The sequence below is a fragment of the Pygocentrus nattereri genome, chromosome 4 (assembly GCF_015220715.1).
Source record: "Pygocentrus nattereri isolate fPygNat1 chromosome 4, fPygNat1.pri, whole genome shotgun sequence".
NCBI classification, from domain to species: Eukaryota; Metazoa; Chordata; class Actinopteri; order Characiformes; family Serrasalmidae; genus Pygocentrus; species Pygocentrus nattereri.
In genome coordinates, this window is record NC_051214.1 from 11898654 (window position 1) to 11924907 (window position 26254).

Here is a 26254-nt window from a genome sequence, read left to right on the forward strand (position 1 = left end):
GGATCTAAATGGATTGGCTTTAGAGGAGAGGGACTCTCCCTAAGAATTGTCCTTGTCAAATTAAAAACTCTTCAAAACACATCAAATGTTTAATTCTGGTTTTTCAGGTCTGCCAACACAACTACCCACAAATGTCAGTCAGAAACTCTCCATTTCAGTGGAGGTGACCTGTTCTTGTTTTCTACCATCTCCTTTTATCAGCACTAAGTAGAAAAGCGCCAGTGTTCTAGAAGCTTCCTATAGCAAGATTTTGACTTCCACTGCATGTCAGGTTTGCTTCCTGATTTCCACGTCACCAAGCAAACAGTGGAACAGCTGTGAGAGGCTGTCGTTCCGTGGTTGGTGTGCTTACCTCTGGGAGAGGTTTTGGGGGGTGAGGGGGTGCTGTTACGCATCCCTGATTTCTGACACACACACACACACACACACAGCCTGCTGGACTGTGTGGAATGAGTAAGAGACAAGTGTGTAATTGGGGGATCTAGGGTGGCTTAACTGCAGACAACAAAAAGACAGCCAGAACAGACACCAGCATGGTTAAGCACATCATACACTCACCAGCCACTTTATTAGCTACACCATACTAGTAAAAGGTTGGACCCCTTTTGCCTTCAGAACTGCCTTAATTCTTCGTGGCATACTTTCAACAAGGTGTTGGAAACGTTCCTCAGAGATCTTGTTTATTTATTTGAGTTGCTGTTGCCTTTCTATCATCTCAAACCAGTCTGCCCATTCTCCCCTGACCTCTCACATCAACAAGGCATTTTCGTCCACACAACTGCCACTCACTGGATATTTTCTCTTTTTCGGACCATTCTCTGTAAACCACGTTCAAAGTCACTTAAATCACTTAAATTTCTTCTCCATTTTGATGCTCGGTTTGCACTTCAGCGAGTTGTCTTGACCACCTCTACATGCCTAAATGCATCGAGTTGTGGCCATGTGATTGGCTGATTTGCTATTTGTGTTAATAAGCAATTGAACAACTTTAATAAAGCAATTTTAATAAAGTGGCCAGTGAGTGTAGCTGAAGAATGGAAGCAGGCCTTTTGACTCTGCCTTCATCTTCACTCATGATTCTTATTGGCTGCAGTCACATTTCCCTAGTTTAATCCCTTCTTACATTCTGTGTATTTTTCCAATGCAATATTCTTTCGAGGTCATAGAGTAAATTATGATAAACAACAAGTATTGTGGAAGCAGGTTTACTTCAAATTCTATACCTCATTGATGACCACACTCTGATGGCTAATGGACATGGTCACATTGTTTAAGATATCTTACCATTTTTGATCATGTTAAGATGACTTTCAAACATTTTCAGGTTTATCTGCATCAACAGTGGCAGCATATCCACTGCAGTCACAGCAGTCATGAGTTTCTTGACCTAGAGTTAGGAGTCATTTCCAGAGGGGGCAAAGGAGTTACACCTACAATGATAATTGGGAATAAAGGTGATGGGTGTGCAGTAGCCTAGACAATTGTGTAGACTTTTGACTAAGCACATCACTCCATCAAAAGCTGAGACCTGATAGCTTTAAATTATTATATTTTTAACACATAAGGCAGAGTGTGAAAATATATCCAGGGAGAAGTGGCATTAAGCAAGGCAAAGGTGCTTAGAGGCAAACTGTATGTCTTTTTCATTAATGGTAATTTCATTTCTATTATGTGGTGTTCATATATGGACAACTCAATAACTTTATAAAAAAATATGATGTTTAAAGTAAAAAGTCCTGAGCTTGTATGCAGTTCTAACTTGTAAAAACATCTACAAATCTTCTGAAGTTGTCACTAACAAACCCAGCACATACTTTTTTTGGACATTGGAAAAGTGAGATTATACCTTGGTATTACTGCTTACTTCCAAAGGCTGTATACAGCTAATTCAGTGTCTTTCCCCATGGCTGCATGCTCCCAGACCCCCAAGCAGGTAATGTTCAACCCCTCCAATGTTCAACCCAAAGTTAAACCCTACAATGCATGTGATCTTGGACACTGTAGTTGCATACTAAAAGCAAGCGTCATCTGTAAATGAATTATTTTACTATATTGGCAGAAGGGCTGAGTGGTATTGTTTAAACTGTGTTGTATGGTTTAAACTGCATGGCTAAACTACACTTTTCTGTTTTCCTTGCTAAATTTTACCTCCATGATTTTGGCCTCCTGTCTTGACAATGTCGCTGCAAACTAAGCTTTTGGAAAACATTCTCCAGAGTGGGAAATTCTAAAACTGTGGATGGGTAAAAAGTAAATTATTTTCTTCAGGATGCACATTTAACCCGACTGAAAACCAGCCCATCTGTGCTTTAAGAAAAAAAATTTACTACTTCATTGTTTTTGCACCTATCACACTGACTAAAATAGTGCTTTCAACAGCAGTGCAGGGGATCTGCTGCTATGCTTTTAATAAAAGTTCTTTTTGTTTTGTTGCACTGATTCATAAGTAGGCATGTCATGTGTGAAATTTTGTAAGCATTGAAAAGAAGATCCCCCCTCTACCCCAATCAATGCCATTAAGGCCCTACAGATGACTCCAGAATGGTCTATGTGCTACCTATTTTGGAAAGACTAAGCCACATAAGTCATCCAGTCATTTTCATTCTATCCCCTCTGCTCCTCCGTCTCTCACCTGGGAGGGGGCGCTAGAGGACAGTCCTCCGCTGAGCTCCCCAATGCGGGCTGCTGCCGTGGGGTTGGAGGAGCTGATGAGCACTGGGCCACTGATCTCCATGGAATGCCTCTGAGGTGGCGGGGCCAGGCATGGCTTGTGGGACATGGTCAGGGAGGTAAACGAGTGACGTTTTTTACTGTTCTTCTTCTCGCTTGCAGCCTTCTGTGGGCCGTTGGCCTGGGGGCCCGTGGCAGAGGAGGGCCCCTCACCCAAGTCACCTCCACCGTCTAGCACCTTGTCCAGCTCAATAAGCTGCCGTGCTGCTGTGTTAAACTGGGGGGGGAAAAAAAAAAAAAAAAAAAAAAAAAAAAAAAAAGAGATTAAGTGATTGAGAGAGAGAGGGAGAGGGGGGGGGGGGTGTTAACTCTTTAAAGTCAAAGCCAAATGTGTGTTTGTGGAGGCTGCTAAATATGTGTGCACTGGAGGATGCCTACAGGAAACCACGCTGGACAATACTCAAGAGAATTCTAGATAACTAACAAAAGCAAATCACAAAGTGGAAACCTCCCATTTTCCTTTAAACAAAACATTTTGCGTCAATATGAGAGACAGCATTATAATTACAGAGGAGTTGGAATCATTGGCTGCATATATATCATTTAACAACTGTTGACAAATTTGAACACTCCCTGGTACAGTAAAAAGTGAACAAAAGTAAACGTCCAGCATAAAGAACAAATGCATTTATTTGCTAAATTTAACCTATTGGGAAAAAATGTGCGCCATGAATAAAGGTACAACTTTTTACAGGCCACATACTGTGCAATTTTTTTGGGAACAGTACATTGAATTCAGCACAGTGACTGTGCATTAAATGTACAGAAGTGTGGCTTCTTTAGAGGATGCACACATACTCTACAAGGAGTTGGTCTCTTTTTGCAGCTAAAACAGCTGCCACTCTTCTGGGAAGCTCTCTACAAGATTTGAGTGTGTCTGTGGGAATTTCTGCCCATTCATCCAGAAGAGAATTTGTGAGGTCATACTCTGAGGTTCAACAAGAGGGCCTGGCCTGGCTTGCAATCTCCGTTCTAGTTCATCCCAAAGGTGCTCGACAGGGTTTTGGTCATGGCTCTGTGTGGGTGAGTCAAGCTCTTCCACACCAAACTCACCCAACAATTGCTTTATAGATCTTCCTTGGTTATTATAATAAAATATGTAATTTAACCACTATGACCATATATGTTCACTGATTGAACAACACAGCCACTGTCGTTCAGTGGATGTCAAGGATGGACTGAAAACTGAATTCACTCATGTTAAACCTGAACTCTCATGACAAAAATATTATTACTGAATTACTTAGTCATAAATACATGAAGCTTATATTATCCTCTCACATAGCTATTATTAAAATGCACTACTTCAAACTGACAAAAGTTATTCTTTGTCAAATTCATACAAGGAAGTCAAGTGTGCTAAACTGTGATTAAATAAAGAAAATAACGGGATTAAGTTTGATTGCTTACCAATTTTCATTACCGAACGGCCATAATTTTTACTTTTAAATAGTATATCAAAATGAATAACAATTCTAAATTTCTAATGACTACAAAGAGAAAGAAATAAAGTTACTTATACAAATACTTTGTGTAAAACCATTCTCAAAATGCAAAAAGATGAAGAGAAAAGCAGATAAGAGAGTGACTGGATCAGAAGCGAAAGAGGAAGTAGGGGAGTGGGAGGAAAGAGAGAATCAGCCTCATATTACTGTCACTCATAAGGAACTCTGCCGAACAATAGAAAGAAAAGAAATAGACAGAGAGAGCTTAGGATTGAAAGAGAAAAAGAATGTGTGAGTAAGAAGGAGAAAGGCTGAGACTGCCTGGTGGTGCCAACGTACAATAAGAGGGAGTGATGAAACCCTTAGCCACAGGGGTGGGGGGCTGAGAGAGAGAGAGAGAGAGAGAGAGAGAGAGAGAGAGAGAGAGAGAGAGAGAGAGAGAGAGAGAGAGAGAGAGAGAGAGAGAGAGAGAGAGAGAGAAGGTGCTACAAGACAAACTGGAAGGCAAGATGAAACTAGGTGACAGCCACTTTCATGTGAAACAGAAATCAAAGGAATAGGAGCATAAAAGCTTTAGCTAATGACAGAACCTTTTTACTACTACTACCACACACACACACACACACACACACACACAGACAGAGAGAGGCAAACAGCTCTACACCCACACTCAGAAGCAGCCAATCAGAAGGCACACACAAGCAGAATCTAGCACTAGCTGGGTTCACCTGCAGGTCCCAATGTGATACTAACTCAGTGGAGCTAAACAGGGTCATGCTCAGAGATGTAAAGATACTAGAATGAACTGAAAACATGGTGTGTAAGGCATGTGTGTGTTGCCCACCAACACCAACCAACCTTATGCTCATTTTAATTCTATTTTAGCCTTGTATTACATACCTTTGATTCATTCCAACAATCCTACTCAGACCTTTTAATTGTTTCCCCTATCAAGCATATTTTAAAGAGTGATCAGTTTTACTGTTATATCTCTATTCGAGAGGTCTTGGCTGCTAGTACTCTTAAAATAAAAAACAGGGGTGAGCACTTACTGTGATCAACTACCATAAATTGCCAGGAGTCCATAAAGTGATCAGGAGGATCATCAGTGCCTCCAAAACACAACTGCTTGTTTCATTAATAACAAGTTAAGAATGCTGGGAGCCTAGCCTTGCGTGCATACTGCCAGCGCTGAAAGCCCAGAAGCAGATGAAAGTCATTAAGTCAGCAAGCCGCATAGCTACTATTCAAACGATCTGAGCGATGCAATGAAGTTGAGCTCAGGATAACTTTATGCAAATAAGTAGTAACACAGAGCAGTGATAACCAGTTAGAAACAAATGTTTTCCTGTCCCATGGGACATGCTATACTGACCTTGGTTCTCATCAAGTGTTGCATTTACATGAAAATGGAGGCTTTTCTGAGACAAATACAGGTAATCAATGTTCAAGAGTTAGAAAAGTGATAAAAACACATTTATTCTACTAGGCGTTTCTGGACAATTGGTGTATAAATGGAATACAAAATGCTGAGAAGTTCAATATTAAAAGTTACTTATTTTTCTTTTCCTCATTAAAGTATTTCATATAATGGCTAATTCTGGCTCACAAAAACAAACAAACAAAAAATAAAATAAATAAAAATAAAACTTCAGTAACAAATCATCTTGTTGGTATGTTTTTGCCATAACTCCCAACCTTACTCCCTAGTAAGATAACTACATTAAACATTGGATACTATATTGGTACACATCCTTGTTTCCACATTCACTGCCCATTTTATCAGCTCAACTTTCCATGTAGGTGCACTTTGTAGTTCTACAATTACAGACGACTCTAGTCCATCTGTTTATTCCACCTTTACCCTGTTCTTCAATGATCAGGACCCCCACAAGACAACCACAGAGCAAGTACTATTTGGGTGCTGGATCATTCTCAGCAATGCAGTGACACTGACATGGTGGAAGTGTGTTAGTGTGAGCTGCACTAGTATGAGTGGATCAGACAGCAGTGCTGCTGGTACCCAAAGCTTATGAAAAATACAATGAGTGTAGAAACACAGAGTGTATGGTTGGTCTGGTATAGTGTATATTAGTCCAGTCACTATGTATTTAATTATAAAAAAAATAAAAAATTGACAAGGTGGTCGAGTGGTTAAGGCGATGGACTGTTAATTCCTTGTTGTCTGCACGGATGGGTTCAAATCCCATCCTCATCGACTGAGACTATTTCCCCCTAACCTCCAGTAATGGGCTGGAGGATAGGGAAGCAGCCCTGTAACTGCAAGGTCACCGGTTCGATCCCCTCAGCCAACAGTATGTGACTGAAGTTCCTTTGAGCAAGGCACCTAACCCCCAACTGCTGCCCGGGCGCTGTGGATAGGGCTGCCCACCGTTCCGGGCACAGTACCCCCTAGTGTGTATGTGGTGTCTCACTGCACAGATGGGTTAAATGCAGAGGCAAAATTTCCCTGTTGTGGGACTAACAAGGGTGACAATCTTTAAAGTTCATATGCTTTTTTTTCCCCTTTCTTTAAAGGTAGCCCTAAAGCATTTGAATAGACTGGCTCTAGAGAAACATGCACACATATGGAGGGCAGCAAAAAAATGGCAGACCAAAATAAAAAGCTATTTCTCTCCTCTCATTCTCATTCTTTGAAAGGGCTGCGTGCGTCTCTTCTGATGTCACCGGAGTCCACGAGCTCAAAAACGCTCGTTTCTGGAAAATGCCTGCCATCGTGAAAACAGCTATGACTTTTGCAAGCCCTTCACACCATCCCCTGTTCCTCTCTGCCTCTTTCTGTGCACGTGTATGAGTGTGTGTGAAAAAGGAACGCAATTGAAGACCTGCTCCCGGGTATGCAAGTGCGACAGCAGCTATTTTGGAGTGTTTTGATGGTTATTTTCAGGCTCGGGTTAGAGATGCTGTGATGAGAAGAGAGGCGGGAAGTTGCGTGTGTCAGGAATGGAGACTAATGATGCTGTTCAGAGAGTGTGCAAGCATGTTAGCGCGCAAGAGAGAAAATGAGAGTAAAACAGTGACAAAGACAGCGTGAGTATGGAGGGAACGTGTGTATATCAGGCACATTAGCGTCATCACTGCATCTATGTGGAGACTAATGATGTAATGAGTGTTGCAAGGAACAGAGAAATAGAAATAGTGCTTACAATGGGCTGAGGGAAAGACTACTGAAGATCTTGTACTGTTCCTGTAGTGATAAGTACATGTGATATGCTTTCTTGTTAATCTGGCTTAGCTACATCATTGTACATAACTTCTACAAACAAAACTAAACAAGCTATCGAATAAGGAAAAAAAGTGAGCAGTAGGTCCTTTTAGTGCACATTATTTACATGCAGTGAGGTTAATAAGTATTTGAACACCCTGCGACTTTTCCCACTTAGAAATCATGGAGGGATCTGAAATTTTCATCTTAGGTGCATGTGCACTGTGAGAGACATAATCTAAAAAAAAATAAAATCTGGAAATCACAATGTATGATTTTTTAAAATAATTTATTTGTGTGTTACTGCTGCAAATAAGTATTTGAACACATGTGAAAATAAATGTTAATATTTGGTACAGTAGCCTTTGTTTGCAATTACAGAGGTCAAACGTTTCCTGTAGTTTTTCACCAGGTTTGCACACACTGCAGCAGGGATTTTGGTCCATTCCTCCATACAAATCTTCTCCAGATCAGCCAGGTTTCTGGGCAGGTACTGAGTTTGAACTCCCTCCAAAGATTTTCTATAGGGTTTAGGTCTGGACACTGGCTAGGCCACTACAGAACCTTGATATGCTTCTTACGGAGCCACTCCTTGGTTATCCTGGCTGTGTGCTTTGGGTCATTGTCATGTTGGAAGACCCAGCCACGACCCATCTTCAATGCTCTAACTGAGGGAAGGAGGTTGTTCCCCAAAATCACGCAATACATGGCCTCGGTCATCCTCTCCTTAATACAGTGCAGTCGTCCTGTCCCATCTGCAGAAAAACACCCCCAAAGCATGATGCTTCCATCCCCACACTTCACAGTAGGGATGGTGTTTTTGGGATGTTACTCATCATTCTTCGTCCTCCAAACACGGTGAGTGGAATTAAGACCAAAAAGTTCTATTTTGGTCTCATCTGACCACAGAACTTTCTCCCATGACTCCTCTGGATCATCCAAATGGTCATGGGCAAACTTAAGACGGGCCTGGACGTGTGCTGATTTAAGCAGGGGAACCTTCTGTGCCATGCATGACTTTAAACTATGATGTCTTAGTGTATTATCCACAGTAACCTTGGAAACAGTGGTGCCAGCTCTCTTCAGGTCATTGACCAGCTCCTCCTGTGAGGTTCTGGGCTGATTCCTCACCTTTCTTAGGATCATTGATATGCCACGAGGTGAGATCTTGCATGGAGCCCCAGTCCGAGGGAGATTGACAGTCGTGTTTAGCTTCTTCCATTTTCTAATAATTGCTCCAACAGTTGATCTTTTTTCACCAAGCTGCTTGGCAATTGCCCTGTAGCCCTTTCCAGCCTTGTGGAGGTCTACAATTTTGTCTCTGGTGTCTTTGGACAGCTCTTTGGTCTTAGTCATGTAAGTAGTTGGAGTCTTACTGATTGTGTGGGGTGGACAGGTGTCTTTATGCAGCTAACAAACTCAAACAGGTGCTTCTAATTGAATAATAAGTGGAGTGGAGGTGGACTTTTTAGAGGCGGACTAACAGGTCTTTGAGGGCCAGAATTTTTGCTGATTGACAGGTGTTCAAATACTACATTGTGATTTCCGGATTTCTTTTTTTTAGATTATGTCTCTCACAGTGGACATGTACCTAAGATGAAAATTTCAGACCCCTCCATGATTTCTAAGTGGGAGAACTTGCAAAGTCGCAGGGTGTTCAAATACTTATTTTCCTCAGTGTATCTTGTTCTTCTTTCCCTGTACTGTACAAGACTCAAGAAGCATCAAACTACATGCATTTCTTAATTGGTTTATATGTTCCAATAGAGAGGAATCCCTTAAGTGATTTTTTTTTTTTGCTTGGCCTTTTAAAAATTCAGACACGTAGCTTCTTCTAGTAATACAATTTTGAGCGACAGCCCTTCTGCCCATTATGTTAGCAAACAAGTTAGTAAACAAACACTGCTAACAACCACACCACTTCCATAAATACATGCAAGACAATTCAATGTGGCTTAGAACACAATTTGACTTCTTATAGAACTATAGGAATGAAAACGTGTGTGTGTGTGTGTGTGGCAGACATTTAGGTAAAGTAATGCTAAATTAAATACTTTTTAGAAAACAAAGATTTAGGCGGGCGGGTAGCGCTGTCGCCTCACAGCGAGGAGGGCCTGGGTTCGATTCCCCTGCCGGGTGACCAGGGTCCTCTCTCTGTGTGGAGTTTGCATGTTCTCCCCGTGTCTGCGTGGGTTTCCTCCCACAGTCCAAAGACATGCAGTCAGGCCAATTGGACATGCTAAATTGCCCCTGGGTGTGCGTGTGTGAGTGACTGTCTGTGTCGGTCTGTCTGTCTGCCCTGTGACCTGTCCAGGGTGTATCCTGCCTGGCGCCCGATGACGGCTGGCTAGGCTCCAGCACCCCCCGCGACCCTGACGGAGAAGCAGCTTAGAAAATGGATGGATGGATGGATGGATAAAGATTTAGGCAGTTATTTGGGGAGATTGGGAAACTATCGACTTCTAGTGTTTATTAGCACAATTAGCCTGGCAGCTCCACTTCTAAACTTAAGTAACAAACGTGTTGTCTCATCAACATCAAAAAGAAAATGAATTAAGACGACATTGTGCTGGTATCGTCACTCTCTCTGTTGCCAATAAACTTGTCAAAGAAATCATGACTGAGCTGTAGTGTTTTTGGAGTTCAGTGCTGCTATACTTTGACTGGCTTTCAGAAATAAATGTTTTAAATGTAACCAACTGGATGAAGCTGAAACGTTTATTCATTATTACTCTTAAACAGTTATTAAAAAGACTGAAATGAAAAAACTGCCACAAAGAAAGAAAGTGCTGTCACAGGGAAAGAATGTATTCTGGCCACTGTATATGGACAACTTTAAAACTGTATATTAATAAGGGAGTTCTTATAGTGCAAGTGTGCGCATTCATGGGGAAAAGCGAATAAAGACCGTACAAATAAGCATGTTCATTCATGTGCACTTGTTTGTAAAGAGAGGAGTAGAAAGCTGTGAAGTCGCATCTCGGCTCCAACAAAAGTCTAACCAGCTGTTTCGTTTAAAGCCACGCCTGAGAGCATGCGTCACTTACTAACAAAGTGATGACGATTTTGTAAAAGGGTGACGTGCATCTCTATTCACAGAGCCATTTTTAGAGTGCTCACTGATTTAAAAGCTTCAAGAGCATCACTGAGACTGAGCAGGGATTTCAAAATAGGGGCTAATTAACTGGATGTGTTCACAGTGACTGAAGCAGATGATGGAGATATGCTTCTGGCTTCTGCTTTTTGACGAGTAAATTGAACTGAGTCATGCATGTCTACCAAAAATTCTCTCTCTCAAAAAAAAAAAAACAAAACAAAAAAACCCACACATCTAGGAATTTAATAAATTACTTACATACTCCCTATATATTGTACAGATGTGAGCAAAAGACTGGTACACCTTTTCTTAACAATGTGGTAATGCACTGAAACTTCTCTCACCTCTACATATGATATGGGAAAGATGCCAATTTTATCTCCCAGCATTCCTTCAGCCCAGTTCTGGTCCACTCGCCGAATCACTGTCAGAATGTCATCCTACACAAAAGAGGGTAAGAAAGCAAAGAAACGCCTTGTTACTTGGCAGAAATCCATTCAACAATTCATTAAAACACAGCATGTCTTAGTCTATGAGACAATTAAGCTAGGGTGGGATGGAATCATTCAAATACATGTTTCTTACATTGGTATTCTTTTACTTTATAAGTGGTTTAGTGAAATGCCTCAAATTTGTACCAGAAATCTACGTCAACTCGCCTCAGAATGCAACAAACGTTCCAAGTGGCCACAGAAGTTAAAACAGAAAAAAATGTCTCACAAATCTTTCAATTATAGGACAGTGAGAAAAACACTCCATCGGTATGTCTGGTGCATCATAGGCCTCTTTTCCACTGAAGAGTCCAATAGTTCTCACAGCCGTACCATGCCTTTCTGCACTGGTGCAGACTCATGAAAAAGGTTATGTTTTTTTTTTCCATCTGTTCTGCTGCTAAATGAGAGCCAGTAAATACTGAACAAAAAACAAAGAGGCTAACGGTGTAATACCAACACCCACACACCCACCCACACACCCAAAAACACATTTGATTCCAGCTGGCACTTCAACACCTCTGTCTCTTCATGCTGTGAGCATGTCCTTTAGCCTTTAAACAGTGATATTCAGGCAACAGATACTGAAACCAAGCCCATACTGTGGTGGGTTCCACCTGCTAACTATGCTAACATTAGCACAGCCCAGCAAGGTACAGCTCAAAAGCACCACCAAAGATTTTTTTTCTGTCACTTCAACACCAGACATTAAAAGTTTTTGCTGTCAGACTTGATCATTTAAATGTGTTTTTTTAAGCACTGGCTTGCTGAATCTCAGCCCAACTAAAAATACGACCACCTTTTATTTTATTTTTAATTGCATGACTTCGCTTCCTCCGATTTATCATCTAAATTCTTGTCAGTAAAGCTTTTGTTAGTCACAACAGTTTGTGGTGCACAAAGCTGTCAACATGCTAACTAAGCTAATACTAACTAGCTACTCTCTCCTGGTTAGTAGTGCCATTTAACATTTAGAAATTGTTGTTAGATTGAAGCTTTGACTTTTACTGAAGAGCGGATTTAAAATCATTTATTAGGCGACTATGCAAGCAAACAACTTATTTGACTGCTTTCATTTTTTAAATAATGCAAGATGCTGCAGCACCAACAAACATAGAAGCTACATTGTTACGCATTCCACTGAACTGTTCTGTGGCCCTGAAAACGGATAGCTAACTGTCTCAAGATCACCTTGCTGAGCTTTATCATTAAGCGTTCTGTGTCATATTATGTCTGGATGGAAACGTCACTAGAACGGTTACCCCTCTGTGCTCAAAACCATTTCAGCCCTGTACTGGAAAAGAGGCTGTGGAAGTTTGATGAACTTAAACATGTTCGTGTAATAATGCTATCCAAGTACCAGCACGTGTCCAATCAACACTGACTCTGCTCTGTCATGTAACCGCTTCAGGCAAGAATATGAACACTTTCTCCTTTTTTTCCCCCTAATTGGACACTTTTAAACTAGATTTACAATTTGGCAGCACAAACAGCCTTTGACAAAGGCACAATCACAAGTTTTCACTGCTGTATCAGTAAACAATTTTCTCCACACACCATTAGTTTAGCACAAGAGCTGGTCTTCTGCTACCAAACCAACAAGACTAACAAATTATTACATTAAATGTAGTTTACAGCACATTAGAAATTGGAATTACCTCTATAGACGTCTATAGAGTTGACTCCACTCACATGCCCAAAACGACAGTGTGGACAGAACTGCTGATTAAAAAGGAATCATATCTGTTTGCTTCCATTAAAATATTATTGCTTTTAAGTATGATTCAAAGTAATATGTGGTATTACGAAATCTTTCAGACAGAGATTTAACTGCTCACTTTGTTGTGTTGTGTCTGTGTGCTTCAAAAGCATGCCTTAAATATCAAAAACTCAAACGCCAGTGTGAAGAGATACAGAGACAAAGGTCTGTCTGTTAGATGAAAAAGAGGGCAGGACTGTTTTGACTCCAAGTGACCTCAATTTGCTATACAGTGTCAAAGTAGCGCCTGTAGGTACGAGACAGTGAACATGGAGTGTGGAAAAGTAAGACAAAAAAAATTTTCAAAGTTGCTCTTTTTGCCAGTGACAACTCACCATTTTACACTTTACACCATTTTACACTTTACACATTTTACACAAAAAAAAAAAAAAAAAAAAAAAGAGTGGCGAAACTGTGTTGAAAGTGTGGATTCTTAATGTTCAACCAGTACAACGTGTTTATGAGTTACATTTTATTTGGATTTGTTGATGTTATTGTTGTACAGAACAATCTGCATTGTTTAATCATTGAGGAATAAATGTTCTGAATGTGTTCTGATGCGAGATGTTTGGTTCAAGAGACCTTAATGACTAATTTTCTTTACAGTGGTGGAGTTTGGAACCAAGGGTGCCTAATGCAGCAAATGCAGCTATTTTATCATCATCTATTCAAAAGTACCACTTTACATGGTGTCTTCTGCGTTTCTTAGCGGTAAATCTGGTATAATAGCGGTAAATATAAAAATAGATTTTCTTAAGGGGTAATTTCATCCTAAGATAAAGATGTGATAAGTTCAAAATAATCCTTTCACAGAAGCAACTCATAATTTAGGAAATACATTTTCTCTTACAGAATCCCATTTCAAGTTAGGAAATTCTAAACTACTTGATAATGTTGATACTTAAGTATGTCTGATAAAAACAACTAAAAACAACAAATACAATCATAGCTAATGTGTATCTGTGCAAGTGTTACTGTTCAAGTCCACATAAACAAGTGAATGACTGAACCAGTACCTCCTTTCAAAAGCAAGTGTGTGTGTGTGTGTAGGTTGTACACATCTGTGAGCCCGTGTTTCACCTGAGCAGACTCACCTTTGAGAACGGAAGGCAGTCCTTGTCTGCCTCTTTGTCTTTGAGTTCAAAGTCATACAGGGCCTTACACTGCGGGGGCGGCTGGGGCAGCGGCTTGATCACCTGCACAAAGCTGACGGGGAAGAAGCCGTGGATTCCGCCCACCTCGCCATGGTACCAGTTCTCATCCACCTGCCGGCGCAGGATGATGATGTCCCCTTTGCTGAACTTGAGATCACCAGGTTCTTTGCCATCGTAGTTGTATAAGGCTTTTGCGCAAGGGAGCTGGGGAACACCCTGTAGGAGACAGTGAACAGGAGGGGGGAACAGTTAGCTTAGGCTACTTTCTCAGGGATAGCAAGATTCATGGATAATGCAACATCAGCACTCAAAAGCACATTCATTTTTCAAAACATACAGGACAGACCAGGAGCTGCTGTGAAAAACAGGCATGTCACACCACACCAGAAATGGAGGGAGAGTGTGACTGCGTGCAGTATACAAATATACCATGGAATTAAAGGACATTTAAGCTTGCATTAATAAACGTGATGCAATCCTATCAGAGTACTAATGCCTGTGTTCAAACAGCTTGTTTTGATACAGTAATGTGTGTGTGTGTGTGTGTGTGTGTGTATATATATATATACACACACACACACACACACACACACACACACACACACACACACACATTACTGTATCAATATATAGCGCTGATTATTAAAATTCAGTATCTGTATGGCACCAAATTCCTTCAGTACTGCCTACTATTAAAAGAAAATTGTTCAATACCAGATTTTAACTCGTGGGTAGCCAATGTTTGTTCCAAAACCTAGAATGATGATTGGCTGTTTAAACTTCTTAATGGTTTAAGACACGCCCACTTCTGGTTTTAATAGATCTCTGAAGTCATGCATCATCCTGTTGCTTGTATAATGCCCTTTTTGAAAAGTGTATTATAAATGGGTAACGCCCAATAGAAAAGGGGTATTTTGTAAGGTTGCCAGTCTTATGATATCAATGCACAGAAGCGTAGCACTACACGTATTTCAACTCCTTAACCTCATAATCCAGAAAACGCTTGCACAGTAAAATGTAACAATTTTGGAAATTGTTTGTTTTGAAAAACGAAAAACTTTCTCACAGAGAAATCTGCTTGGACTTAAGAATTCATATGAGAGTAATACAAAGTAAAGAATTGGGACACATCTTCAAAGTTCTATTAAAAGGAAGGTATCAAACACAAATCACACACACATACATACACACACACACACATATACACATATGTGCACTTTTGAATGTTGGTGGTGCTTTCACACTCGTGGTAGCATGAGACTAGCATGACTCTACAACCCACACAAGTGCCTCAGGTAGTGCAGCTCATCCAGGATGGCACATCAATGTGAGCTGTGGCAAGAAGGTTTGCTGTGTCTGTCAGCATAGTGTCCAGAGGCTGGAGGCGCTACCAGGAGACAGGCCAGTACACCAGGAGACGTGGAGGAGGCCGTAGGAGAGCAACAACCCAGGAGCAGGACCACTACCTCGCCTTTGTGCAAGGAGGAACAGGAGGAGCACTGCCAGAGCCCTGCAAAATGACCTCCAGCAGGCCATAAATGTGTCTGCACAAACAGTTAGAAACCGACTCCATGAGGATGGTATGAGGGCCCGACGTCCACAGATGGGGTTGTGCTCACAGTCCAACAATGTGCAGGACGCTTGGCATTTGCCAGAGAACACCAGGATTGGCAAATTTGCCACTGGCGCCCTGTGCTCTTCACAAATGAAAGCAGGATAACACTGAGCACATGTGACAGACGTGACAGAGTCTGGAGACGCCGTGGAGAGCGATCTGCTGCCTGCAACATCCTTCAGCATGACCGGTTTGGCAGTGGGTCAGTAATGGTATGGGGTGGCATTTCTTTGGAGGGTCGCACAGCTCTCCATGTGCTCGCCAGAGGTAGCCTGACTGCCATTAGGTACCAAGATGAGATCCTCAGACGATATGCTGGTGCAGTTGGCCCTGGGCTCTTCCTAATGCAGGACAATGCTAGACCTCATGTGGCTGGATTGTGTCAGCAGTTCCTTCAAGATGAAGGCATTGAAGCTACAGACTGGCCCACCCGTTCCCCAGACCTGAATCCGATTGAGCACATCTGGGACATCATGTCTCGCTCCATCCACCAATGCCACGTTGCACCACAGACTGTCCAGAAATTGGCGGCTGCTTCAGTCCAGGTCCAGGGAGGAGCTCCCTCAGGAGACCATCTGCCACCTCATCAGGAGCATGCCCAGGTGTTGTAGGGAGATCATACAGGCACGTGGAGGCCACACACAATACTGAGCCTCATTTTAACTTGTTTTAAGGACATTACATCAAAGTTGGATCAGCCTGTCGTGTGTTTTTCCACTTTAATTTTGTGTGTGACTCCAAATCCAGGCCTCCATTGGTTAATAAATTTGATTTCCATTGATAATTTTAAATCACCCCAGGCCTACTCTGCATTGGATGTGCGTGAATAAAAGACTGGTTTCTATGACCTCTTTATAAACCCTTTAGTGAATGTTTTTCAAACATCAACAAAGAACCTTAATTGAAATCTATTGAAGAAATCAACTCATCCAAGAAGCAGTGGGAGAAATCTCTTCCTTGCGCTACAAAACACTCAATCGATGCCAGCGCGTCTGCCACACTGACAGTGTTGACTTTGACAGTCTGTCTGACTGACTAGTCACGATGGCCTGCCTTTCTGCTGTCTGTACTGCTTTACTCACTGACTAGCCCCTTGTCTGGCAGTCCCAGAATGCCCTGGGGTTTGCCCATGGACCCATAATACTGTGGGGCAAGGCTCATTTATCAGTTTGTGAAGAGCTTTATGGCGCAGGCCCAGTCGTCTGGAACCAGTCAAAGCTCTATTCAGCAGTGACAATGATCCACAGGCAGGGGGAAGGAGGGGGCCATGAACACAGCACTGCCCGATTCAATGAGCCCCTTTCAGGCAAGACGTCCAAGAGAGTCCCCCACCCCACGCAGCCACAAACCAAACCCCACCACGAGCTTCCTCCTCCACGTTTCACATCCAGAGCTGGGAGCGGAATCACAAACACAACAGAGCACAGACAGTTCTTATCCTTTAAAAAAAGAAACAAGAGTGAAAAAGAAAGAGAAAAACAAAGATTGTGGGGGCAATTGGCATGATAGAAGTGTTTTCGACTAACGAACCACAGACGTGCACAGAGGATGATCAGCAGACTCAAACTGCTGTTAACGTACTCCAGAGAGAGGGAGATATAAAAGTGGGGGGGTGGAGAGACCGAAAGATATAAAGAGAAGGATAGATGAAAAGAAGAGACGAAGAGAGAAAAGACAGGAAAGCAAGAGACTGAAAGGAGACAGGAAGAGAAACAGAACAAGACAGTGAGATGGAAAGAAGAGAGAAAGAAAAAGAGGGGGAGAGAGTGAGAGGAAATGGATGAAGTGGGAGAGATGAAGACAGACAGACAGACAGACAGACAGACAAAGAGAGGGGGAGAGAGTAACAGGAAATGGAGGAAGTGGGAGAGATGAAAAGGAGAGAGGAAGACAGAATGGGTGAGAGCAGGAGAGCTAGAGAGTGATGAACAGACAGAAGAGAGAGGACGCAATAGGGATGAGAGCATGAAAGAGGAGGCAGAGAGCGAGAAAGAAAAACAAATAAAAAAATATAAAGAGATGAGAGCAAGAACGAGAGAAAGAAATAAAGACCAGGAGAACCAAAGCACCTGTAGAACATCACTAGAGCCATGTTCTGTAAATCCTAAAGCCAGCCTAGCGAGGACATGCACCTGATACTTTACTCACAGTTAACTAGAACTCCGTGAACAATTTACTGCTAAGAACTGCTTGTCCAGCTGGGAGCACAGCATTCCCACAAATTTACAGACACACTGTGCAGCTCTCTGATAACAAACCCCAAGCCCACGGTCCAGTGCCCATCTTCAATCTCTCAGAGTTTCTCATTTTCTTTTCCTCTTTCTCACTCTTCCCTCACTTTATTCCTCCCCCTCTGTGGGCCTCTCACAGAGCCAGCTGTCAGCAGATTTAAAAACTTTTTGCCAGAAAGAGAGCAAGAAGAAGAGCGAGAGACCGAGAGAGTGCGAGCGAACATGGAGGACTATGGGAAACATCTAATGAAAAGATAATGTGATTGTTGCATGTGAGCATGTTTTTTTTTTGGGGGGGGGGGGGACTTTGAGCCTCAAGTGAAGCAAAAGAAGAAAACTGGAGCCTCTATAATGACCAAACACAACTTTATCTTATATTTATCATATAAATATATATATATATATATATATATATATAAATATATATATATATATATATATATATATATATATATATATATATATATAAAAATAAATAAAGGGATCTGGCAGTTCATGTCTAGTCTGGTTTGGACATGATGTGACAAATTTGGGTTCAAAATTCTTATTGTCTACCTTTCACATTTCACAGGTTTTATCCTGCATTTCACACTTCAGTTTTACTTTTTACTTCACTCAGAAAATGGATAGAAGATAAGTAAAAAGTGAATCGATTTAAGAGAGTACAGTTTAGTGCAGCCAAATGGATGTTTACATTTAGTTTTTTTTTTGGCCAAAGATGCACTTTGAGTGAAATGAGTTTGTCACGTTGTGCTGCGAGAACATCTGGACAGTTTATCCAGCAGTAAAAATGTCTGGGAACTTGAAAGCACTACATGAAGAATTTGTTGAAGCAGACTTTAGTCTTAAATTTTAGACACGTGTTTTGCATTGTTTTCTAATTTTATTTATCCATGTATTAGTGCTGGTAATTTTACTGGCTCCATCATTAAAAAATTTAAGTTTCATAAAATCACCTTGGGTGACAGGCCAGGTCTGTTTGACAGATTTTTATTGAGCTCGGGTCAGTTTCAGACAAAACGTGATGTGGCCCAGTTTGGCTGGGTTTTGTCCAAAATAGTGCTGGATGGTTTCTGATTCAAAACTCAAAACAGCTAGAACAAGTTATCAGGCTATATTTGGGTTCGGAACAAAATTTCAGGGCCAAGAATCAGAAGCTCTCCTTGCTTACACTGTTGACCATCCTGCATCTAAGAATGGTCCACAAAACACAGTATAAACTGAGCTAACTCAACAGCGGTTGCCTCCTTGAGTGTTGAAATTGCTTACATGTTGTTGTTGGACCTTTACTCAGGTTCTCCCACTTATTTCATCATTGCCATTTCCCACACACAGGCATTGACTCCCCCTATCACATAGTGGCTTGGGGGGAGGAGGTCTCCCTCCTCTCAGTCTCAAGACTCCTAACAGCTGAAGTGATGCCAGAAACTAAGGCCATGACTTGATCTCCTGATGAACAGGCAGTTAAGATAGTTGTACCACTCTGAAGCAATAATAATAAAATATAGAAATAAAACAAAAGATATCAAAATGTTTAATAACACAATTGAAAACATCTTAAATATTTTGCTCAGGCCAATTTATATAATCATCTGAGCATGTGGACAAGTTGCAACTGTCTGAACGTGAACTAGGAGTACAAGTGTGTTAACCCTGCCTAATCATTAAGTGATCATAAGCTGTGAATCCCAGCAAAGTCCCAGCCCTCCAAAGTCAGAAGACAGAGACACCATCAACCTCATCCTCTTTTTGGCTAAACGGATCATACTTAAAATTAACAGAGTTGACTTCTCTCTTTTTTACAGTTTAAAGGGTCATGATGCTTGAGTCATTCTGTACGGTCTTATACAAACTACTTCAATGCAAGAGCAAATAGCCTACTGAAACTTCCTCTCTGCTTTTGCCCGGGTTGTAGTGCATGGCCTCACTAAATCTACTGGCAGAGATGACTAGAATGTGGATCCACATGGCTACAAGATCCAGCAAAATCCAAGAACGCAGATAGGACGGGAAGTCTTCAGATGTAGCCAGGATCTAGTTCAAGCTTCAGCAGATGTAGCAACATATTGATCCTAAATCAGTCATGTTGTCATGATGTAGGTTAGTCTAAGCCAATCTTGCACTGTGTATTATGGGTAAAATAAGCCCTCAAATGTGAGAATGTTCTTTAATTTTCCTCAGAATAATAACAGAGCTCCAAACACATTCAGGTCACACCCAGTCTTCTTCATCTGTGTTCAGTCTTTCAGCACCTGTGCTGGTCTGGACTGTAAAAAGCGAAAAGAAGGAAGCAGATAACGCGCCGTGACTGCCGCACTCTTGTATTGTTAGACCTGCACCAATGCTGAATTCTTTCAGAGCAGCACTATCTCACCACAGTCAGTCACCGGCTGACAGGTTCAGGTGGCTGTTCCAGCACTAATGAGACCTGGGTAATGAGAAACTAATGAGTTCTCACCCGATATGAGGAAATGAATTAAAATAAAGGCACCGGTCACGCTTGTATGCACATGCTGAGTAAGCATTGAAGCAATGTAAATGTCAGGTGCCATAAACATTTAGGATCTTGTGAACCACTGAAATTTGCTTCTGTAGAAAAGCTTATGAGCGCATAAGGTACTAAGTGGTCATATAACTGTATAATGCAGACATACTGAAATGTCCTTCAGAAGTGACTGCCTCCAGTAGCCCCCAGCCCATGCCATCCCTTTGTCTTTATATGTATGGTACACATACAAATCTTCATTTTTCAGATATACAACAATATTTACTATACATCAAATACAGTAACATTTTATACAATAAACCATACTGATAAACTGGAATGATTTGCATTGCTCTATTAAACACACTGTAGTATTTAAGAGGGACAACCTGTGACAATAAGAAAAATTTAACAATACAATGTCTGCTGCTGTTTTTGAACAATGGCTTGCATTTTCTATACAGAGTTAAAGAGAGTGGCACCATACATTTCGCTTTTATTAACTTTCTTGTACATCTCAAAAAAGACAACCATGCCTGTTGAAGAGATAACCACCACACTATTTTCTTAGAAGATAAAACACAAGTTAAAAAAAAATGATATAAACAAAGATCTTCTAGATGCGATGGTCAAATTTCGATGCTGCACATCTATGCTTGGAAACTTGTTACGATGTCTCATAATAATGAAAGTAAATAATAAAGTTACAGTAAACTGTAAGGCTTAAAAAAAAAAAAAACTATGTTTTATAAGCTCTTTCACAATCTCTTCTTGTGTTTCCTTGTGCTGGCTCAGGGCAAGAGGGAATTTTATAAGGTGGTTCAAGCACTCCTTGTAAACTGCAGAATCCAAGATTTTCCACAACCGAGTCAGGTCACCACCCAAAAGGTTTAAACATAGTCATATTTAAAGTCATGGAGAGACTTCTGTTTTACCTGTTCAGAATAGACATTTGGTTGCTCTCTCCGCTCACCGTTTTAATCAGCTTGGCTAAATCAACCACCCAATACAGGTTGACCCAAACAATGGTATATAAACGGTTTTTCCACAGGTCTGGTGATTTGAGAGCAGCACAGCTTCTCCCCCACCCCCATTTACAATCATCTCTCTTAGGAGTGCTCACATTTTATTTCAAGCTATAGCATACACAGTCTTCCACCCAAAGGATATGAAAATTACTTGTTTTTCTTAACTATGCCATCACCAAACATGGCTGTCTTGTTTTGGCAATTGGAGTAACTGAAAAGAAGATTTTTATTTAATTTTTTTTTTACTTCTGTATCAAGAATGTATTGTATTGTGGTGAAAAAACACACAACACACGTTGTCTACTCGGTCTTCATCTCAAGATCTGTGTCCTGCTGCTGTCCTGAAAGATCTGCAATAGCCTTGGGTCACTGTGGACTCATCAGATGTTGTGTAATCTATCAGAGCTGTTTTAATCTGTTTTGGTGGCTAATGAAATCAGTGCTGGGAGAGTGGCCTGGCACACAGCACAGAGCATCAATATAACATGATGTCAACAATCAACTACTATTGTACACATGAGAGCGCAGGCACAGACAGACAAACATGGAAAATTAAGGTCAGTATTTCTACATGATCAGATATATACAAGCAACTGGCTCTGATATTCCACTAGCATTTAAGCCAGGTGTACACTAACAGACCACGATAATGGAGAGCATCTCACTCTCGGAGTAAGTCTTTTACAGAATTTCTTGCCTTTTTGTTGTGATGAAAGAGAAGGCATCAATTTTTATCAGCAAAAAAAGCACTCAGCATCCCAACTCTCAACATTATCACTTAAATATGGCCTGTAAATTTAGACAAATTAATATCATCTACAGAAACATCACACTAAACAATACGACTGTGATTCAAATTCAGTTTCAGCATGTCAGTATTACAGAGCCTTACCCTATATCTTACATTTTTCCTGATGGTAATATAATATCCAGTCACCACCCAGACCATTACCATATATTACATAACAGTGATAGTAATCATCATCATCATCATCATCATCATCATCATCATCATCATCATCATCATCATCATCATCATCAGAGCTATGCCAATTTGGCAATATTCTGGTTTCCAACCAAATGAACTGAGTGTTACAAGTGCATCTCAGGATACATCATCCAGTGCAGGACACTGAAGGTCTGTCCAATCACCCAACTCGCACCCATTTCTGGACAAGCTCACCCATGTCACTGTCTACCAGAGAGTAGGAATGCTATGTTATTACCAAGTAGTGTTAAAAGTATGTATTGGAATAGTTCATTAACTTGTAGTTAACTATTATGTGGTGTTCCATTTCTATAGCTTACAATAGAAATAACCACAGATTGGGATGGTTACAGTTAAGCAATAAAAAAAAAAAAAGTTTGTATGTCAACAATAATATGCATATAAGAATATTTGATTAAATCAATTGTTACGCCAAAGATTTTACCATATGACACAAACATGAAAGTGGACCATACTTGTAAAGTAGGTGCCTTAAGAGTTCTGATTATTAAGGCACTAAATTGCACTCATTTTCAACAAGCTGCTCCTCTTTTGACATACTTGCCTTCCCTTTACCTTTGCTTTTCTCTCTGCTAGCTCTCTCAATGTCTACTGACTAACCTAATCTAACCTAACCCTAAACCTGAATCACTAGTACAATTCCACTGCCGACCAATCTGTTGGACGGGGCAAATCAAAATAAAATCAGCCTAAGAACTGTGTAGTGTACACCCAGCCTAAGAAAGAAACTAGCCCAAACAGTGTAGTACAGTCAACTAGTCCCAGTGTGGATACAGAGTTGGGCTGTGAGAAGGCTGCAGGTAATTGCTGAGTCTTAAGATTTGTTTTTACAGGCAAGAACAGGTAGCTCTGTTTTACAGGCAGTCCTTTGTTCTAAATATCCCTGCAGCCTATAGGTTTTTATTAGGTGCTATTATTAAGGGTGTGGAGGAGTAGCTAGACAGGGTACCGTCTTAAACTCAAACCCCTTAAACCCCCAACGAGGTTCCTGTCTGAGATTTACACACGGATATAATCAAGGAACTAAGAAGGCCATTCTCCAAGGTTCCAACAACACATATATGAATGCATCCAACACTTTTCCTCCTCTACTTCACCACTGCTTACTGATCTCTGTACCAAATGGAGGTCATGTGTTCTTGTTGACACGGGGCTTTAGTGTGCGGGGGTGGAGAAGGGTGGCCATCTTGTTTTGATTACAATCCCATTAACTGAAATGGGCTCCTAATGACCTTGTTTACAGCTGGTGGGCAGTTAGCCGCCCTGTATCCTAGACTCCGGTCTTCTCTGGTCCATGCCATTGTGGTGCCTGCACCACTGGCTCTACTCTACTCCCCTTGCCAGAAGCAATTAAGTCTGCAATGAGCCTCCCTACTCATACACTGCCTTGGTTTAACAAATATTCACTTTTGTGACAGCCAATTAAGTAATAATTAAGCAATCCTTTATATCCTCCACCCAAACATGCTGCTGTAACTACTGTAAGGTTGAACAAGCTTTACAAAAATCATGTTCAGCCTAATAGATTTACATTAAATTTAGATTTTAGAGCTTAGATTCACTATAGTGTTTTTATGGTTTAAAAATCCCACGCTACCAAGCTAGTCAGCACTTCCCCTACTTATAAAATAGGCCAGGCAGCCTGCCCAACTCACATGGCACCCAGATAGATGTTTGTTTTTGGCCGAAGTAAAATTTATTTTAAAATGTAAAGAATAGTACTGAAAAGTTGTACTGCCAATCACTAACATTTTCCATTGATCCTGATGGTCAATAATGCTGGACAACTTTAATGCCTGAAAATACAACAACCAAGGCTTTAAGATAAACAAAGATAATATGATAACATAACATGATGTGTTTCTTTAAATGTGTAACACTGGTCCATGTCCAGACTCAGCCCTGACATGGTTCAAGGATTTAGAAGATTCTGTAGCAGAGCAAGAACAGCTAAGAGGGGTGAGTGGACGATGACACATCGTACATAAACCTAGTAATGTTGCAATACATTTCATTCCAAGTCTGGAACAGAGCTGATCATTGATAAAGCAGTGTAATAGGAGCTTCCCATCATTTCAACAGAATTTCGCAAAGCTCTTATAATCAAAAGTAGATCTATTTAGGCTTTCATTCAAACTGTATATTAACAGTATTCTTATATATGTCTACAGAAACATGTGAAAGTTATTCTTTGGCCCAGCATGGACAGGTCACTTGGTATGAAGAATGAGACCAACCATAATGTTGTGATGAGGGCTCACCACAAAGCCAGTGACTTTCATTTTGAGACAGATGAGCCTAACAAGGCTAAAGTCCAGAACTGAAGAGGTCACAATGTAGCTAGCCAGATACCCTATCCCAGCTAATCAGAGTGCAGAGCAGTGCTTCCTGTCCTTTCTGGCTGTCTCAGTGAAGCATAACTCTAATCATTATCCCACCACCAACAGGGTCACCTGTCTCTTCACCTTTGACCTTAATGCTGGAATGACAGGGGGTTCGGGTCCCTCTCGACACATCCTGACAAAAGTGAAACTTCACAGTTCTGGTTTCCATGGCAACTTCGCCACAAGAGTTCTCCTCTTTTTCTCTCCCTCTCGAGCTATGTATTCCTCTCTCTCAGGCTATTTATGGGACTTCATGCCAATCATGAATGCACTGAAAACATGGGGGGTATGAGAGGCTTCAGGGGCTTTAATGGTGAAGCCTGGACAAAAATAGTGTTTTTAGTGCCTCCAGAGGAAAAACACAGTGGTAGCATTTGACATAAAATTACACAGAAGCCTAACTAACTAACTATATTACACACACATATACATATATATATATATATATACATATATATATATACATATACATATATATATATATATATATATATATATATATATATATATATATATATATATATATATATATATATATATATATATACACACACACACACACACACACACACACACACTCAATTTTTCAGTAGTTAGGTTGTCCTTCCCATGCATTTATTACACCTTCCTTCCTTACCAAGAGGCTTGCTTTCAGTTTCTCAAATAAATCTGCATCGATATTTTGCAAAACCTCTAAAGTTCAAACCAAGTATATTTGTATAATCTCAAACATATTCAGTGATGCTGAGGTCTGGACTTTTGGGTGCTCTGTCCATGTCTGTTCTGAGAACATCAGCAGCTTTTCTGTTTGATTTACACAGTCTTTTTTCTGGTCTATTTCCTTTTCTTAGCAATGCCTTCTTGACAGCCACACATCCTTCTACACCCATAGAATTAAGCTGCCTTGTCATAATGGAAGGATGGACAAAGACCTGTGGATTCTTTTTTTTCCAGATCTGAAGCAACAGTGGAGCTTAATTTTCTCCTTTCTTTCAGATATGAAAGCTTTAAGTTCTGCTTAACTTTTGATGGTCTACAAGGTCTTGCACAGTTATTAGTTTCATTTTCTCTAAAGCTTTTAATAATATCTGACAAAGTTTACCTTTTGCACCAATTTTCCTTTTACTTCCTTAGGTAAGTGTACTGTCATATCTAATCTCTGAAACAGAATCTGGAAAGTTACTAACTTGTACTTAATGGCTGTTTAGACAGGAAATTAAATAAATGAAGGCTGGTCTCTGACATCTGCACAGTTTATTCCATTACAATAGTTGTTTTTCACTCATTTTTAAAAAAACATATGCAGCTTACTGTAAACTGTTTTGATTGTCATTTGTAAGAGGAAAAAAAGAAATTAGTTCCTTTAATTTTATTCTAACATGACTGCCAAGAGTTTACAGTGAGCTAAATTTAATTCAGAGCATCCAAACAAAAACACTTCAGGGTATTAGAGAGAAATACAAAGAGACTCAATACGCAACAAAGACAGAAAGTTAGAAAAACAAAAGCCATGAAAGACAGAATGAAGTAATCACACACACACACACACACACACACACACACACACACACACACACACACACACACACACACACACACA

At 40.7% G+C, this 26254-nt stretch overlaps 1 protein-coding gene across 3 annotated transcripts in view; it reads right to left on the bottom strand.

Moving 5' to 3' along the window:
* Positions 1-26254, bottom strand: part of sh3rf1 (SH3 domain containing ring finger 1) — a 72637-nt gene that overhangs the window by 18115 nt on the left and 28268 nt on the right. For all 3 annotated transcript variants that reach the window (XM_037538020.1, XM_017697685.2, XM_017697686.2), the window contains exons 3-5: positions 13843-14118; positions 10843-10938; positions 2633-2947 (exon numbers count right to left, since the gene is read on the bottom strand). In XM_037538020.1, the coding sequence (XP_037393917.1) occupies positions 2633-2947; positions 10843-10938; positions 13843-14118 (687 nt within the window). The remainder of the gene's footprint in view (positions 1-2632; positions 2948-10842; positions 10939-13842; positions 14119-26254) is intronic.